Source organism: Cariama cristata, unplaced genomic scaffold (assembly GCF_000690535.1).
Source record: "Cariama cristata isolate BGI_N322 unplaced genomic scaffold, ASM69053v1 scaffold36595, whole genome shotgun sequence".
NCBI classification, from domain to species: Eukaryota; Metazoa; Chordata; class Aves; order Cariamiformes; family Cariamidae; genus Cariama; species Cariama cristata.
The window spans coordinates 1,121-17,502 of NW_009616420.1; the positions used below are offsets into that span (position 1 = coordinate 1,121).

General features: G+C 44.2%; 2 protein-coding genes across 2 annotated transcripts; one reads left to right on the plus strand and one right to left on the minus strand.

The window, feature by feature from the left end:
* Nucleotides 1-305: 305 nt before the first annotated feature.
* Nucleotides 306-14,841, plus strand: LRWD1 (leucine-rich repeats and WD repeat domain containing 1). Its single transcript, XM_009700159.1, is given in 16 exon segments — nucleotides 306-392; nucleotides 395-431; nucleotides 2,591-2,825; nucleotides 3,848-3,967; nucleotides 5,500-5,652; nucleotides 6,255-6,395; nucleotides 7,042-7,383; nucleotides 8,013-8,139; nucleotides 8,388-8,497; nucleotides 8,975-9,182; nucleotides 10,731-10,803; nucleotides 10,904-11,044; nucleotides 11,751-11,848; nucleotides 12,448-12,609; nucleotides 13,422-13,546; nucleotides 14,470-14,841. Coding segments are annotated over 16 exon segments (2,250 nt in total). The 5' UTR covers nucleotides 306-355; the 3' UTR covers nucleotides 14,611-14,841.
* A 388-nt stretch (nucleotides 14,842-15,229) lies between these two features.
* Nucleotides 15,230-16,166, minus strand: POLR2J (polymerase (RNA) II (DNA directed) polypeptide J, 13.3kDa; the record flags this gene model as incomplete). The annotated part of the gene is made up of 2 exons (XM_009700160.1): nucleotides 15,230-15,265; nucleotides 15,992-16,166. Coding segments are annotated over 2 exons (211 nt in total), but the record flags the coding sequence as incomplete, so codon positions are not given.
* Nucleotides 16,167-16,382: the final 216 nt, after the last annotated feature.

Consider the following 16,382-nt stretch of genomic DNA (forward strand, 5'->3'; position numbering starts at 1 on the left):
ACAAACAGGTAACTGTGAGATTGTCCTGAGTGCCGTCACCCTGTGGGCAGCTTTCATCTGCAGCAAGTCTGTCATTTAATAGCCAAGGGAGGTATTGCTGTTGTTTTGGAGATGGGTTGGCAGTGTGTGCCCAGCATAATAACAGTCTCTGGTGTTTTCATTTCAACTGTGTAAAAAAAGTGCCTTCAAACACAGCAGCAAAATCGGTAGCTAACCTCATAACTTTGTTTTTTTCTCCTTTTGGAGTCAGTTGAAAGGACTTCCTCTTATTCCTGTTTGTTTTACCAGGAAGGTTACGAGAAGAGATCCTACAGCTGACTGATTAGTGATTCTAGCAGAAGGGTGGAGGTTAAGAATGTCAAAAATTACTACAGAACTCCTTTTGGAGAGAGCGGAAGATCTACGAGGCTCCGCAAGATTGAGACTCTGAAGTAAGTGCAGACAGGCCCATGGAAAATTCCAGCTGAATTCAGCCTGGGCGACCCTTTTTTCGTCTTTCTTCCTCTAAGCATTTTTACTGCAAAAGGAGAGATGGTTGCAAAGCACAGAACGGGAGTTGGCATTCTCGATGCAGGATCAGCGAGCACTAGTGGAACTGCATTCACTAGATAGGTTATCAGCAGTTACCACCTCTTTTCACCATTTATATTGTATATAGGCTGCCACCTTCTTTCTGTAAAACTGCTTAAAGGCCGGATCCTGATTTCCTAACCCTAAGATATACTCCCGACACCCAAAACACTTCTGACTTTGCTAGCAATTGCTTCATGTGAATAAGAGAATCTCTTCTGACCTGGATTTTAGAGCATTTAAAAAAAACATTTTTGGCATTATTTCCCCTCCCTTTTCCTCTCCCTCCATCACTTTCCTCTAAATCCAGTTGTTAGTACCTCAAACATTGCAGAGAGAGAGAATAAGCTCTGACACACTTAGAAACCACTAAGAACAGTTTTCTTGATCAGATCCTTAACAGAGGTCTTTGAAAATGCGTGTCTTTCCAAACAGTTAATACGGTGGAATTTTGCTATTCCAGAACTAGTCAATCTGAGTGACGCAGCTAGCCAATTTCTGGCTGACACCTTTGTTGTTTTTGTTACTGATGTAAGAGTTTTGGGTTTCATATGTACTCTTTAAAGTTATTCCTTCTAGTACTGTTTTTAGAGAGAAAGTCAAAAGTTGATCTGAAAAGTATAGGCTGCAGTAATCTGGGTAACAAAGTGATGCTGAGATGTTTGAAGTAGTCAATTTCTAGAGTGTGGCTTTTTCCATGCAGCTTCGTACCATAATTTTGAAAGGTTATATTTCAGAAAGTCCATTTGGGGAATACTGTGTTGAGTTTCTCCCCAAAATGGCACAGTAGTCACGCTCAGCTTTGCAGCCAGCTGAATTCTGTTCAAACTGTCTTACATGCTTTGACTGGTTGGTTAGGTTTCTGAGATGACAAGTGAAGGAGAAGTGCTTCCTAACTTTATTTGCCTCATTTATTCACTCCTCATTTATATTTAGAAGACCTTTTTTTACTAATCACTAGGGGTGGAGACTCTGTTTGTTAAAGGAACGCAGGCTTGTGTCCTCAAGAGATGTTGGCTGTCAGGACTAGAAGCTCCCTTTGGAGCTCAACTACTTGATCTAATCAAATCTAAATGACCTTTCTTATAATATGCAGTTTTCACTTTCTTACAGAGAAGAAATACTTTTTTTCCCCTCACAAATTTTGTACCACATCCTCTTTCAGGACAGAATGCTTCTGGTTTGGCGGCAGCCGTGGGATTTTGTTAGGTAGATTTCTGTATTTGTCATTGGAAGTTTTTGCAGCAAAATTGACTGTAAAAGAAATGGAAAAATCACTTTTTTGTGAAGTTAGTTCTTTGAAAATAGCCAAATGATTTGGGGACCTACTCTCCACTTGGCCTGAACTTAACTTCTAATGCAGAGAAGAAAAGTTTTGAGCCATTTTGGCAAACTCGTCCAGTTTGCCACATTGTTGTGTGAGTGCAAGTGTCAGCATGAGGTGAGGGGAACTAGCCTTTTGGAATCACTATAGTTTTACATTGCTTACACCAGTTGTGAGATGGTGATTTCTAAAAAATGAGTGAAATGATGAATCAGTGCATTCTGTGGACAGAGTAGACTAATGGTGTAGTGAAGAAGTGTCTTGCATTGCCACAGCTTGTTTTGTTGAATTTACTTTGCAAAGGAATAAAATACCAAAATTCTTAGAGGTGTAGTAATTTTTTCTACGAACAAGAACTTTTCCAGTGATTCACTGCTCACAGCCAGCTCTGTTACCTGTTGGAGGTTTATCTGGATTGCAGGTGAATTGTACTGCAAATACCTTGGTAGTCTTGAGTCTCTGATGGTGTCTGTTAGCTCAGACACAGCATCTTTTCCATGTACATGTGCTTGCAGTCCTGAATGCTGCAGACAAGAAAAAGCAGGTTTGGTCAGATTTACCCAATGAAGTCAGATTTACCCAGTGAGTTGTGCTAGGCTGAGAGAGGTGCCACCGGGTGGGACCAAGTATCCTGTGAAAGTCAGCACTTATTTTTCCAGTGAACTGCAGATAGTTCTTGTTCTCTTTTGTTTTCAGCCTGTCCAAGCTGCAATTGAAGACTGGAGACTTAGACCCACGTTTGTTTTCCCGCCTGAGACATCTGCAGAAACTAGATCTTTCTGATAATTTGCTGGACAAATTTCCCAACAGTTTAACCCTGCCTGATCTGCGTGTCCTAAACTGCAACAACAACAAACTGGAAGATGTAACTGCTCTGAAACAGTTCCCTCTGCTGGAGGAGCTAACCTACGAGAACAATGTGTACCTGACAGTGAGTTACCTCCCATCCTTACAAGCTGAGCATTAAATAGAGGGGGAAACAAACAGCAGCTATGCCTAGTTCTTATATATTGTTGTTAGGCAGCAAGTGTTAGAGCATCTGAGAAAGCAGCCAGTCTTTCTGAAGGTCACCAGTTTGTGCCACTGTTTCCCGATCTGCAGAAGTGACTTGTTCAAAATGACTCGGATATTAAAATCTGGGTATCTTGAACTCCTGATTCTCCAGGCCAAAGTCCCATCTTAGGCAGCTTATCAGGCAGGATATCTTATGCTCATGCTTGTGTAAAAATATAGTAATGACTGTGTACAAATGCCCTTCTTATATGTTAAGTTTTGATGCCCCTTGTGCTTCTGAAAGAGCAGACTTGGTCCTCTGATGAGGGGTTAAACTTAGTGATTAACCTAGTTCAGGTTTTCTGACTTCTCCCAAGAAGTTCTGCTGACCGTACAGTTTAAGCATCTGAAGCTGTAATTTTACTTGTGCTTTAAACTGGCATCAGTCACCATTGCTGTCCCCAGATGCCTATTTACTGTTGCATGCTGGCAGAAGGATATGTGTGGCTGTATGGTAAACCGGACTGGGGAACTGGTCTGACCTAAAATGCACCTGACCCAAAGAAGCCCTGCTGGTATTCGTTTACTGTAGGCAGGGCAGGGCTTCCTCGGAGTTAGATGCTGGCTCAGAGTTAAAGGATGTGCCCAGAGTACCCTGCATTGCACCCAGGCCAGAGCGAATGAGCCTGGTTACACCGCCACCACCTTGTGTTGGATGTTAGTACTGTGTAAGTGTCAGGCAGGTCTTTTGTCTGCGATTTAAGATCCCAACTCATAGCAGAACGTTAATTTACAAGTAAAAGGTGATACTCGAGTTGGAAATGCTGAGAAGATTTTATGAAATGCCTTTTCCTGGCTAAATATAGTCTTCTCATCCTTAGCTGTGTTTTAATAAAGGGCTGAAGCTAAAGCAAGTACCATGTGTACAATTTTTGTAACTCTCATGCCTTCACTTTCTAGCTCAACGATGACTATAAAGTCATGTTTCTTTTGGAAAATCTTCGGCTACTCAATGGCAAGGATATAACCAAACTGGCTAATCATGTGAGGCGTGTCAATAGTCGTAAGCTCACCAGCAAGGTAAGATGTGTGATTTTTTTTTTTGATCTCTAAACACCTGAGAAGTAAGTAAATACCATGCTCAGTTTAATGACAGGGTTGCAAACAAGCACCAAATGTTTAACAATGTTTCTGGTATGATCTGAGCACTGCCTGCTGTATGGACCAGCTAGTAAATGTCTTACTGCTGCTTTCTCTACTCACTTGTTGCATTTGGTCTGCCTGTTCTGTGTAGCCAAATTCTGCCCTGAGTTTAAATCGCAGGAGCAGGGCCAACAAGGTCTGTGTCTGACCCTCTAGTTTTTCAGGTCACTCAGATCATCATTCAAAAATGGGAGAAGCCTGGTGCTGACAACAGCTGCATACACCTCCCCATCTAATTTACGTTGCTGTCCTGGCCTGAGGAATGGGGAGCACAAAACCAAGCTCAGGATAATCTTGCTTTTTCCAGCATACACCAGGAACAAGGATTTGTTCTTTCTTCTTCAGCTGTGCACATTTGGAATTGTGTTTTCACTCATTTATTTACACAGTTCAGCTCCTGACAGATTGTCCCCACAAAGCATGTTGTGATTTGAGCAAAATTACTGTTCTATTATGAAAAAGTTGGGGGGGGGGATGTTTGTGCAGTACTGCTCTTACCATTTGTATTCTCGTTAGTTGATCTTGGTAATTCCTTCTATGTAGCAGTGGTGGAGAGATCAAATACTGAAGACAGGGAAGGCTTATTGTGCCAAGTGTTATCTGTGAAATACCTTGTACCTCAAAGGGTCTTGGTGAGGGCTGCTCAGCCTCTTATCCTCCAGGCAACTGAGCATGGTTGGCTGTTTAATGAGATACCAAATGCTTCCCTGTGCTGTTCACTTTGTGCTCATACCTGTGCCCCAGATACTTTTCCCTGATGGTATTGCTTTGTACCTGGCTGCCCAGTTCTTACTGCTGTGTCTAAATGTAAAATGTCTGTTGGGTCCAAATGCTTATGGGTGTGTTACTACCCGCCAGAAACTCTCAGATGGGAAACCGTGCTGATAGGTGAGCATCTGCATGATTGTGCCCATAGTTCAGAAGCCTTTTGGAGTCAAGGTATCTTTATAAATGGGGATGACAAGTGCACCGGTCCTGCTCACGCACGTGCTTGAACTACAAGAAAACTCAAAACACCCCCATTATCCCATGCCTGTTATAATAAATTAGTTACCTGTCTACCTACCTAACCAGGAGTTACCTGGTACTCCCTGTTAGTAGGGCACGGTGTAAGACTCCTTAAGACCATTTGCTATGGATCCAGAGGCATGAAATCAGGCATTACTCTTGGTCCGTGTTGATGGTATCTGTTTAACCACACTCACTTAAGCTTGGTTCAGAGGAGTTGGGTTTCTTGTTAACTGAAGTCATGGTTTGAACACTGATGAAATAAATGGAAGCAGTGCCATCATGTAGCTAGCAGAGCCTCAGGGCTGGCAACTTCTTAAATTCTTTCAGAAGTACTCTTGTGCTTTTCTGCTCTGGTTTTCTGTAGTATTCTGTTGAATAAACTCAGCCCTTCTGCCTAGGTTACCGCTCACTGGGAAAAATTCTTCCGTGACCAACTTCCTGAGAAATATACAGCTGAGCAAGTGAAGTCCATCAAGAAAAAGTTCCTGAAGTCGGTACAAACCAATGTAGTATACGGACCCAGCTCACTCAGTGAATTCACCCGCTGGCGGGTAGGTTACATTTCACTTACCCTTCTGTTCTTCAGGCAAGGACTCTGCAGCCTAATTCTGAATGGATTTGATTAAAATGCTCTGTGGATTTGGGTTTAGGGTATCAGGGCTGCAGTATCCTTAGTACTTAATTATTTGCAAATAACTCTAATGGCAACCTTTAGTCTTGATAGAAGCTGTATGAAAGGAGAAAACATAATGACACAACTGTAGTTACTCCCGACGAGGAAAGATACCGTTTAGTTTGTAAGATATGTTTTAATTGTATGTGCCTACATACAATTGAGGTTTCCATCTCTCCTTTGTCTTGTTTCACTGCTGTGCTCTTGTTTTCACAAATGTGTACCCTGGATGCCTACGACAAAATGAAGTTCTTGGGTCATGTATTGTCAGCAGAGGACTTGGCCTGCCAGGCTGTCAGCTGAGAACTCCTCCATCACTTGTGAAATTCACGTAGAATAGTGGAAGCAGATATTAAAAACCCAGCAAAGCACCTCTTGTCATTACACATCAGAGTTTGACTGCTGTTGCTTTTTGGGTTTTTTTGTTGGTTTGTTGTTGGTTTGGTTTTTTTTTTACTTATCCACATACTTGCTTCTAAGGTGAAAATGATTGCTGAAGAGTTTCTGTCATACTCACTGGGTCTGGAGTTAAACACAGATCCTGAACCAGAGGAAAACATGGATGAGAATGAGGAAGAAAGTACAGAAAGCCCCAGGGAAGCTGCAGAGGACATGGGTCAGGTAGGTAATTTTTCCAGTTACATTAACAATGTCCTTTTTATTTCTTATGAATTCTGTAGCACTTGTCAGTTTACATTTATGACCCTTTGGTAACTGTAGGGGCAGTCTCAGGCTGCAGCCTGTATTCCACAGCTGAGGCTTGTTCTTCATGGCCAGATGGAAGCTTTCCCAGCAATGTGATGGTTGAGGTCCGCTCCATGAGGAGAGCGCTTCCATTCTCATAGGAGACCCAAAAGGTTTCATGAGTGTAATCTTACTGACTCCACCTCTCCTTTGAGGAAGAGATATTTTTAATAAGAGAACTGGGCTGATGCGTGGCCAGACTGTGATGGTGCTTGCCTTCTTTGAAATGGCTGCAGACTGAACCCCGTCGGTCCATGGGGGGAGATTTGTTTTTCCACATCATATGTAAATCGCAAGTAACTGGGACAAGGGAAGGGAGATGAAAATGGGGCTGGCTGTGTGATTTTCAGTAGCTTCTGCCTCTAGGAACTCTGCAGCTCTGGGCTGTCTGATTCTTGGAACCCAGTCTGTAACCGTGGGAGGGTACTTGCCTTTGAATAATTAATATCTCTGACTTACAAATGATCTGCGCATCTCGGGGAAGCTAGAAACCTTCTGCAGAAACTGACAACATGCCTTATAGGTCACAGTAACGCCCAGCAAGAGGAAAAGAAATAATTCAAAAGCAGGCTCTGGAAAAAAGAGGTCCAAGTCCCAGGCAAACACCAAGGAGGAGTCTGTAGTTAATCCCAGAAAGTCCGATCGTGTGCAGGATGACCCAGCTCCTGATAAACCAAGAACATCGAACCAGCCAGCCAAAGAGGCGACCGCTGAGCAGGAAGCTGAAGGGACACATAAGAATGGAGAGCAGTTTCCCAAGGGGCAAAGCAATAGACGATCCAGCCAGCTGACAGGGGAACAGAAAAGCCAGGAGCAGGACAACAGCGTTGTTAGCTTGACCCCAGTGAAGAACTCCAAGGGCAAGGTATGTTCATCAGCCCCCTTGGGACTGGCTTTCGGCCTCTTGGTTTAGTGGGAGGAGCCACGTTCAGATTTCATCAGAGCTCTACATGGCTTGGAGCTCATAATTGGCCAGATATATTGTGAGTTACAGTTTTTATTTTGGTTTTTGTTGTTGTTGTTGTTGTTTTGAATCTCTCAGAGGCATCAGGGAAGGCCCCCCCCCGGAGACAGTGAATCCCCTGCAGGGGATGGATGGACCAGCGCTCTGAGGTGGTGCACTGAAAGCCTGTTCTTAGAAATGGGACTGGCATGACTTGCTCTGAGGTCAAACGGATGGCTGTACGGGGAAAGGTGTTTCCCCCTCAGCTCAGACCAGTGGGGATCTAAAGGGTTTTTCACATTTCTCTGCAGCAGGAAATGGGGTTCACTGGGGTCTGCTGGGCACATCTTTTCTAAGCAGTTGCCTGCTGGTTTAGGAGTCTTGAGCATTGGTGGCACCTCAGTCTCTCCTGTTCTCTGTAGCACAGAAGGGCTGAAAAATACTTCAGTTTAACTCAGACTGCTGTGTTCAGTAGAGGGTTCTGTCAAGGCAATCACAGGCAAACCGCTGTCAGGGGAATGAATTTTCTAAATGTGGATGGTTTATTGTAGGAGGATGTCAGTGCAGAGCCATTGCATTTTCTTCAGTGTCACAGTAAAGGCAACAGCCACGAGGATTTTAAAACGCAGCTCTGGTCCTGTGTCTTCGAGCCATTGCTAGACTGTGGAGCCAGGAAAGGTGAGCTCTTAAAGAGGTTTGCAGGATTCCCAGAACCATCCGGCTCTGGAATCCCAGCGGACTCCATGCGTTAGACCCCTGCTCCTTCAAGCTGTAGTCTCCGTTGTCAGGAAGAGACTTGCTTACGTACTTCTTCTTTGACTTTGAAAACAGGAGACTGGGAGAGCACCAGGCAGTGTGATAAGCTGCAGTCTTCACATGTTATCCGTGAACCTGGGAACTTCTCACCTATTCTTTTCATCTTTCAGATCCCATTGTGAGCTCCTCCAGAACCGTGGCAACATGTGGAGGGGAATCCGTCTGTCTGATTGATTGTGAGACGGGAACAGTGCTGAAAAAGTATAAGGTGGCTACAGAGGTAGGTTGCAAGTGGGAAGAGTAAGCATGGAATGGAAATACCATAATCCATTATAATTACAGACATGTATACATAATATATATTACAAAAAGTTCTGAAAGGGTTTCAAGTATTAGCATGGACAGGTCTTAAAAGGGTGAACAAAGATAGTAAACATTTCTTGCTTATCCTTTTAGCCCGGTTTGGCTTTATTTTTTTTTTTTATTAGTTTAAAAGATTAGTCTGCCTCTTTTCTCCTCACACAGGCATACGTATGTGTATCTGGGCTGCTCAGACTGCTGGACAGCATACAGGAATACGCATCCTGTTTTGATAGTTTGTATTCTTCTGAGGGTTGTTTTGAGATTTGATGCTCCAGCTCGAATAGTTGTGTCATTTCACCTGAATAGCTCTCATGATAGTTCTCTTATCTCTGAGCTAACAGCCATCCTGCTGGCTGTTCTCTTTCATACTATTCTTGGCTTCTTTCTATCCTAGGAGTTTTTCAGTGTTGCATGGACAACCCTCACAATGGTAATCAGCGACAGTCGCAAAAAATCTCATAATATCTTGGCAGCTGCTGGGAGGAGAGGGATCGTCAAACTGATTCATGTGGCCGCTGACTTCTGCTACGGAGAGATAAAGGCTCATAAAAAGCCCATTGCTACTGTCTGCTTCAGCCCAACTCAAGCAACTCACCTCTTCAGTAAGTCCCTGGTTCAGAATCTCTTTAGCTTTAGTACTTAATGTAGAAATGTCACCAGTGCAAGGAGGTGCAGGTAGGGGCCACGCACACATACAAAAAGCATGGACAGATGTTATGGAGAGAGTAGTGTTAGTCTCATATGGCAGTAATCTACAGAAGGTACAAATTGTCTCAGCCACAGAGCCTGACTCTTTAGCTGAGGTGCAGCAGCTCCCGTTTCTCTCTTGGTAGCTCTCAGGGTGGCTGTCGCACACGCGTCAGCCACAAACAAGGCCAGTAGTGGATCCGTTCCGCAGGGATGAGTAAGAAGAATGATAGCCAGAGTAGCCTGCTGGGGGCCAGGCGGCGAGCGGCTAGCTAGCAGGGCTCTTATCAAGCACGGCAACAGGGGCAATGCAGTGTCTAATAGGCTGTTGGATTTCATTTTTTCCAACAATCAAAACTGTGTCCTTAATTGCTTTTGAATAAATGAAAATTTTTTTTTTGCGTTCTGTGCCTCGTCAAGACATTTTCATTCAGGTCCTGATGTAGAAGAGAGCTTTGCCACAGTCGGGCCCACAGAGACCGAGGCTTACAGGCTGGTAGGAAACGAACCATCATATTACAAATTGCAGCTGCATTGGCAGGCCTGTAACGTAAACCCTTACAGAGCCATTCAGACCACACCTGCACCCCACAGCACATTGTTTCTCTCGCCTACAATTACCCACATCCTGGAATGGTTAGAGTGCTACATGAACCATTAAAAGTGGAATTTTTTTTTTTTTTGAAACACAGGTGTCTGTAGTGGATACTTTTCAAGAAGAAGCTCAAGAATGCAAAAAAGCAGAAGCCTAGCGGGATAAGGAGGGTGATAGCACATCTATATAATGGCGTGGACAGCAAGGCTCATTATATTGCATAGAAAAATTTAGAGTAATAATGTGAGAGTCTTTGCATACTAGTTTGGAGACTGGACACTAACCTATTTACTCTGAGTCTGAGGGATGCCATCCGATTAGGATCCAGATTATGCCAAAAGTAATCTATTAGGATTGTGTCCCCTATCAGTATATCAGCTTGGTGACAAAGACATTAAGTGTCTTTCTTTCACACTTTACATCAGTGCCTAACTTTCCCAATGGGAGCTGCTGCAGATGTGAACACCATAAGCCATGGATATGTGGCATTTGCCTGAGAGTAGAGGTTGGAGCTCATATTTTAGATTCCACTAGAATCCATGACCAGAAACATGAGCTCAAAGAGACACTGATTAATGACCTTGTGAAGCCACAACTTAGTAATGGACACCAGGAAACAAACTTTCTTTTATCTGCTCCTCTTAGAGCACAGGATAAGAATGCAAATTACTGGCGGTGCATGTTTGACAATGTCTGTGAAGTGGTGTTGAGCCAGGAGCCTCGGTGACTGCTGCTGTGCTTTAATGAGCTCTCTGATGCCACAGGCTTAGAGTGTTTCAGCCTGTGACACAGGTAGAATTGCCAGCTAGCACAAGAAGAGCCAGATGAGCAGCGGTGTCACTACCTGCTTCTCTTCTGTGTCCCACAGCTGCATCCTATGACAAGCGAATTGCACTCTGGGATATTGGGATTCCAGACTGTGACTACAATTTCAAAGCAAGGTAAAGGTTCAAAAACCAGATGTGGCCAGTCCAGGAGCCTGTACCTATCACATCGCAGCACCACTTGACTGCTTGTTCTCTCTTTTATTATTTTTTTTAGCCAGCTGCTGGTGCTGGAAGCACTCTCTATTCCCTTACGGATTGCCCTGGTCCCCACCTGCCCAGATGAGTACCTGCTGGCTGGCTGTGAAGGCGGCTGCTTTGCCTGGAATATAAAACTGGATAAGGAACAAAAAAGCAGGTGAGAACCAAAAGTCAGGGGCATGCATTTGTTTTCTGTAGCAAGAAGAGGTAGTCCTAGCAAAGGCTTTATTTCTAACCAAGGAGGTCTGAGCAAGAAAAGCAGCATGTCCTACCAAAATTAAAACATACTTCCCTTCCCATAGTGGCAAGAAAAACTACTAGCATAATGCTAAAGGAGTGTTCAAAGCTAGCAGCCCTGAGCTTGTATTGATGTTCCAGTCTACAAATGGTTTAGGCTGCTTTGAAGGAAGGCTGACATAACTGTAATACAACACCCTAAAACTTAAGGGCATACCATCTTGAAGTAGTGTAACAGAGTGTAAATTCTTGGCTCCAGTTCCAGTCTTGCAGCAAGGCCTACCCTGCTTCTGGTACGTGAGGTTACCCAGGAAACTGGCGCTCTGTGGGAGCCCAGGAAAAAAGTTACAAGAAAAAAAGCAAGTGAAGTTGTTATGCCCTGCTGACATGTAGTAATCCTGATGCCTACAAAAACAGACGAAGTGAAACAGCAGCCTCTTAAGCAAACAGTCTTCTGCTACATGAACAAACCCAGGTGGCCAAAAGCATAAGGTCAAGTGGCAATTCATCAGAGTTTGGCAAGAGACTCGCTAACCCCCAAATTTCCTTCTGGGCTCTGTGCCTGAGTGCCCTTCCACTCCTGCCCATTCAGGACTTGACTCATTTCACCCTTCCCCCAACTCTAGGCCTTTTGAAGCCTTATTCCAGTTTCCTGATGAGGACGGAGGCATGACAACATCTCACAGGGTTGACGGTTTGGTTTTTCTGAATGATGATGTCGTTGGTGAGTATAAACACAATAGTCCAATCCAGAAAAACAGTCAGGCACCTCAGCATGAGGCAGGCTGAAACATGATGAGCAGAGGGACTGAATGGGGTGTGACTACCTCTTCTTTAGATTTTTGGGGGGCTACACAGAATGGAGTTGTCTCCCAGAGTCACCCATCTTTCCCTAAAATGTGGGCTAGAGGTGCAAACCCCTGTCAGACAGACCCAGCGCCACGATGATGCATGGCAGAGCAGGGCTGAAGCGGAAGGGAGGGGAGCTCCTTTCTGCCCAAGGGCAGGTGGCAGCAGTATTTTTTTTGCAGGGGAACTGGGGTGTTCCCACATCTGGAACAGCATTTAAAGCACAGGCTGGCTCTTTCTGAATAGCTTATGTTTGTTCTGCAGCTCAGGAACATAAGCATTGGGACTGAAAATCCCTCTGCAGCCTCCAGTTATCCTGAAATAAGGTAAAGGTGGAAACAGTTGCTGCTGGTATCAGGCCCTGTATCTTAAAGCCACCTTCCGAATGGACCACCTTCACCAGAGGCCAGCCTTTGTCTTGAGGCATTTCACTTCCCAGCAGCTGACACCACGTCTCCCGTCTTTCTTCCCTAGTTTCCAAGAGCTCTAAACCAGGGTGCATATACGTATGGAGCTGGCGTCGGTCTTTTGACACAAAGGGGAAAGGATGCCAGCGAACGTTATCTGCAGTTATTCTAGCTGAGCTGGAGTGGTCCACGACAGACCTGTCCTACCTGACGCTCAGCACCTGCCCAGGTAGGCAGCACCCATCCTCAGGGCCAGCAGCAAGGCCGTACCAGTCAGTGTAGCATGGATGGCCACATGGGTCAAGATTTACGTTGAACCATTGTGCGTGCCTCCCCTTCCCCCCCTTGGAGGAGCCTGTAGTTACAGGCAGAGGCCTGGATTTCCATCCCCAGCAGAGAGAGCATGTCTGGTCTCCCCTCTGCAAGCAACACCAGCCCTCAACTCACTGCACTGCAGCACCAGCTGTATATAAATAATGCAAGTAATAAATAATTACAGCTATACCGTCTGCCGTGCAAGGGGGAATAACTGAGGCTTTAGAACGTTATGTGGACCAAGTATGCTACCAACAGAGTCTTCCTTGTACAGGTCTTCAAAAAACACAGAGCTGATGGCATGGCCCTGTAGCTTTTTTAGAGTCCTTTTAATGCTCAGTGCATCTAAGGTAAGGGGTAGGAATGCCACACAAGGGGCAGCTGGCTTTTAAGACTAACAAGGAATAGACAAACCTGATCTGGTCGCCACTTTTCAAAATAAAAAAAAATAAAAATCAAAAAGAAGTCAAAAGAAATCTCAAAAGATTTATCACTAGCTTTTCTCTAGTAGAGTAAGGTAGCTGATTTATCTTTAAAGGAAATGAGGGTTTTGGTTTTTTTTTTTCTCCAGAGTGAGGTAGATTAATAGATTTGTGCTGGAAAGAGAACTTTTCTGAAATATGATGTCCTCCGTTGGGACCCTACGGCACTGTCCTGAGCTCTGCTTTAGAGCAGGATGGACTGAGTTCCACACTCATTTTCCAGTTGCTTCTTTTGGTCTTACAGCAAAAGACTACGTGTTCTGCGGCGATGAGAATGGAAGTGTGTGGATGTACAACCTCTCAAACTACACCACAGCATGGAGCTCTGCAAAGGGAAAACGCTCAGACAAGAGGATCCCTCCCACGCAGGTAGATCTCATTTACCTTTTGGGGCTGAGCTGGGCCTCCCTTCCATCCCGGTACACTGACCCAAGTCTCCTGAGCAGATTTACACCAGAACATGCCCAGTGTTTTCCATACCTAACGCTCAAAAGCGATTAAAAGCAATCTCCAGAGCGTGACCAAGGCTATCTTTCAAATCTCACACAAACACAAGTGTGACAGGAGTGAGGAGCTGTAAAGCAAGTCTGTTTGCTCCTGCGTTCTGCAGCTTGGCAGCTTTTCCTAGCAGAAGGGCCCTCTCAAAAAAAAAAAAAAAAAATCGGTGGTTAAACTGGACAGCCCAACAATACATGTGCAGAAACCATTTCCCTGAGGGGCCGAGGGGAGAGAGGCCAGAGCGGCTGTTCCCTGGCAGAACTGCACACAGGAGAGGGCTCACTGCTTCTGGGTGCTCACGCACCCTTTTTCTGCTCGGTATTTCCCTGGCCTCTGGAGATAGTCTTCTTTTGGGCAACTACTGTTCCCTTACATGATGAAGCCCCTGAAAAGACAATCACAGGCCCACTCAGGGGCCCTCACTCCAGAGCCTGATCTTGCGCTACATTATCTGTAGGTATGAAGTGACCTAGTGTGCCATAAACTTTTTGGGGAGTGTATTGCCCAAGCCACCAGTCAGTTCCTCCAGGACCGAGGGGCAGCTGCTTTCACTTTTTCCTTTCTGATCAAGTCCCTGAGCATTAAACCCTGGTCCTTTACGAGGAGTATCCTAAAGCTGCACCACCTCCCTCAGAAAGGGGAAGAACCTTTTATTCAGCTTCCCCAGGTCGGTAAGGCAGCAGATTCCACAGAGACCCAGTTGTCAAACCAGGCCGTGCAGAATATTAATATTCTCCCGCCTTCAGAGACAATACCACTGTTCCTTTCCTACCCAAACTCTGTTCTCCTCATAGATTCTCAAGTGGCCAGAGCTTCGAGCGAATGGGGAGCAGCTGACTGAAGTCCTAATAAACAATGTGGTATCAGACCCTACTTTTACTTACCTTGTTGTCCTAACTAGTGTGAACATAACAGCAATTTGGAAGAAGTCATAGTTCCCTGTTACAAAGTTTCATTCCCGTGCTTTGAAATAGTGCAGTATTAGTGACCGTTACCCATGTAACCATGAAGTTTTCTAGACCAGCTATTCCGTGCAAGAGAAAAAAAAAAATGGTAAGAGTTTGTTAAACTCATCAAGTCATTGTAAACATCCGGTTTCTTTTACTGTAAGTTTTCACAATTTGTGCATTTGTTTTATAGAAATGACACTTAATAAAACAAAATACCAGTTCAGGTGGCAGTGCCTAGACTTTTTGAAAAGGAAAAGGAGAGAGTTCATCTACCACTATCACTCAGCTTCTCGTTCTGGAAATACACTCACAATACACTTGCCAACAGCCCAGTACAAATATTTGCCTTAAGGCTCCAATTAGAAAAGTAGAAATCATTTTAGTGAACTATCCCTCAAATCAAACAAGACATTTATCCTCTTGGCAAAGTGCCTGTCTGGTGTAAATAAGAAAAACTCAATATCGCTGCTGCTGCCAAAAATTAAACATAAGTGGGACAAGGGGGAAAATATTTGGTATGTACAGAGGTTTAAATACAGCATTCAACTAACAACAGACACATCATTCTGCCTCAGAAGCATGGTCCACTCTAAATGGGGCGATTTTACTCAATTCCTTCTTGTTTGTCTTTAATAGCAACCTGTAAAACAAACAAAAACATATGCTAAGACAAGAACTGTTACTGACCTGGAGGAGGTCAGTTTGAACATTTGTAACAGTCTTCTGTGGAGCACAAGAAGAACCACAAACCATCAGTGGAAATCTCTACACCATCCAGAAAAATAATACTTAAATTAAAATCAAAACATATTTATAAAATTGGTGCACTGTTACCTTTTACCAGCACATAGTTTGCAACACTACACAGTGAGTATCCTATTCATAGTCCCCCTGGTTTTGTCTGGATAACCTTTCGGGCAGATTAAGTCTCAAAATTCAGAGGCTAAATAGATACAGTTGCACAGGTGAGCAGAAGCAATGAGAAGTGGTCAAAAAAAAAATACTGTGCCAGAGTTTTGGCAGAAATGAAAAAACAAAACAAAACAAAAACAAACTTGGAAGAACAGAAAATTGTTTTCTACTAATAAGACTAATTATCTTCTACACTAACAAGACTGAGAAAACCAATGCCGACCATCTAGGGAACTGCAGAGCCCCCAGTGAACCCTTGCTGGGCGTGCAAATAACCCTTAAGAGCAGCCAGGCTCCACCGTGCTGTGACAGGAGCCGAGTAACCTGATGTTGCATGGCTTTAATGAATTTATTAACCTAAAATAGCAGCTCTAAGATATACTACTCCACCTCTTGTTTAACTTTTAATTGCCAACAGCTCAAATACTTCAAAGAAAAAAAGAAACGAACTTACCCTGAACCTCTCCTCCAGGAGGGACAGCTCACTGATCAAATCCGTGATGGCATTGGTGAAAGCTTCCTGGGGGCTGTAATCGGGGGTGGTTTGGACACGGATGATAATTTTGTGTTCTAGGGGGTGCGGGACCTTGTACCCTGCAAATAACACCTGGGGGTCTTTCAGTAGCTGCCTGGAATGGAAAAGCAACAGTAAACAACCAGGCAGCACAAATACAAATGCTTTCGATATCACAAAAATAATTTAAAAGCCGTATTTCTGATGGGCTTTCCCAACACACTTTCAAAGAGGGCATTATGAGCCTGCTTGCGGAGGCTTTTAAAACCAGAATTGCTTTGCCTGGACCCAACAACATCTCCACGTCTATCACAACGTGACTGAACTTTCT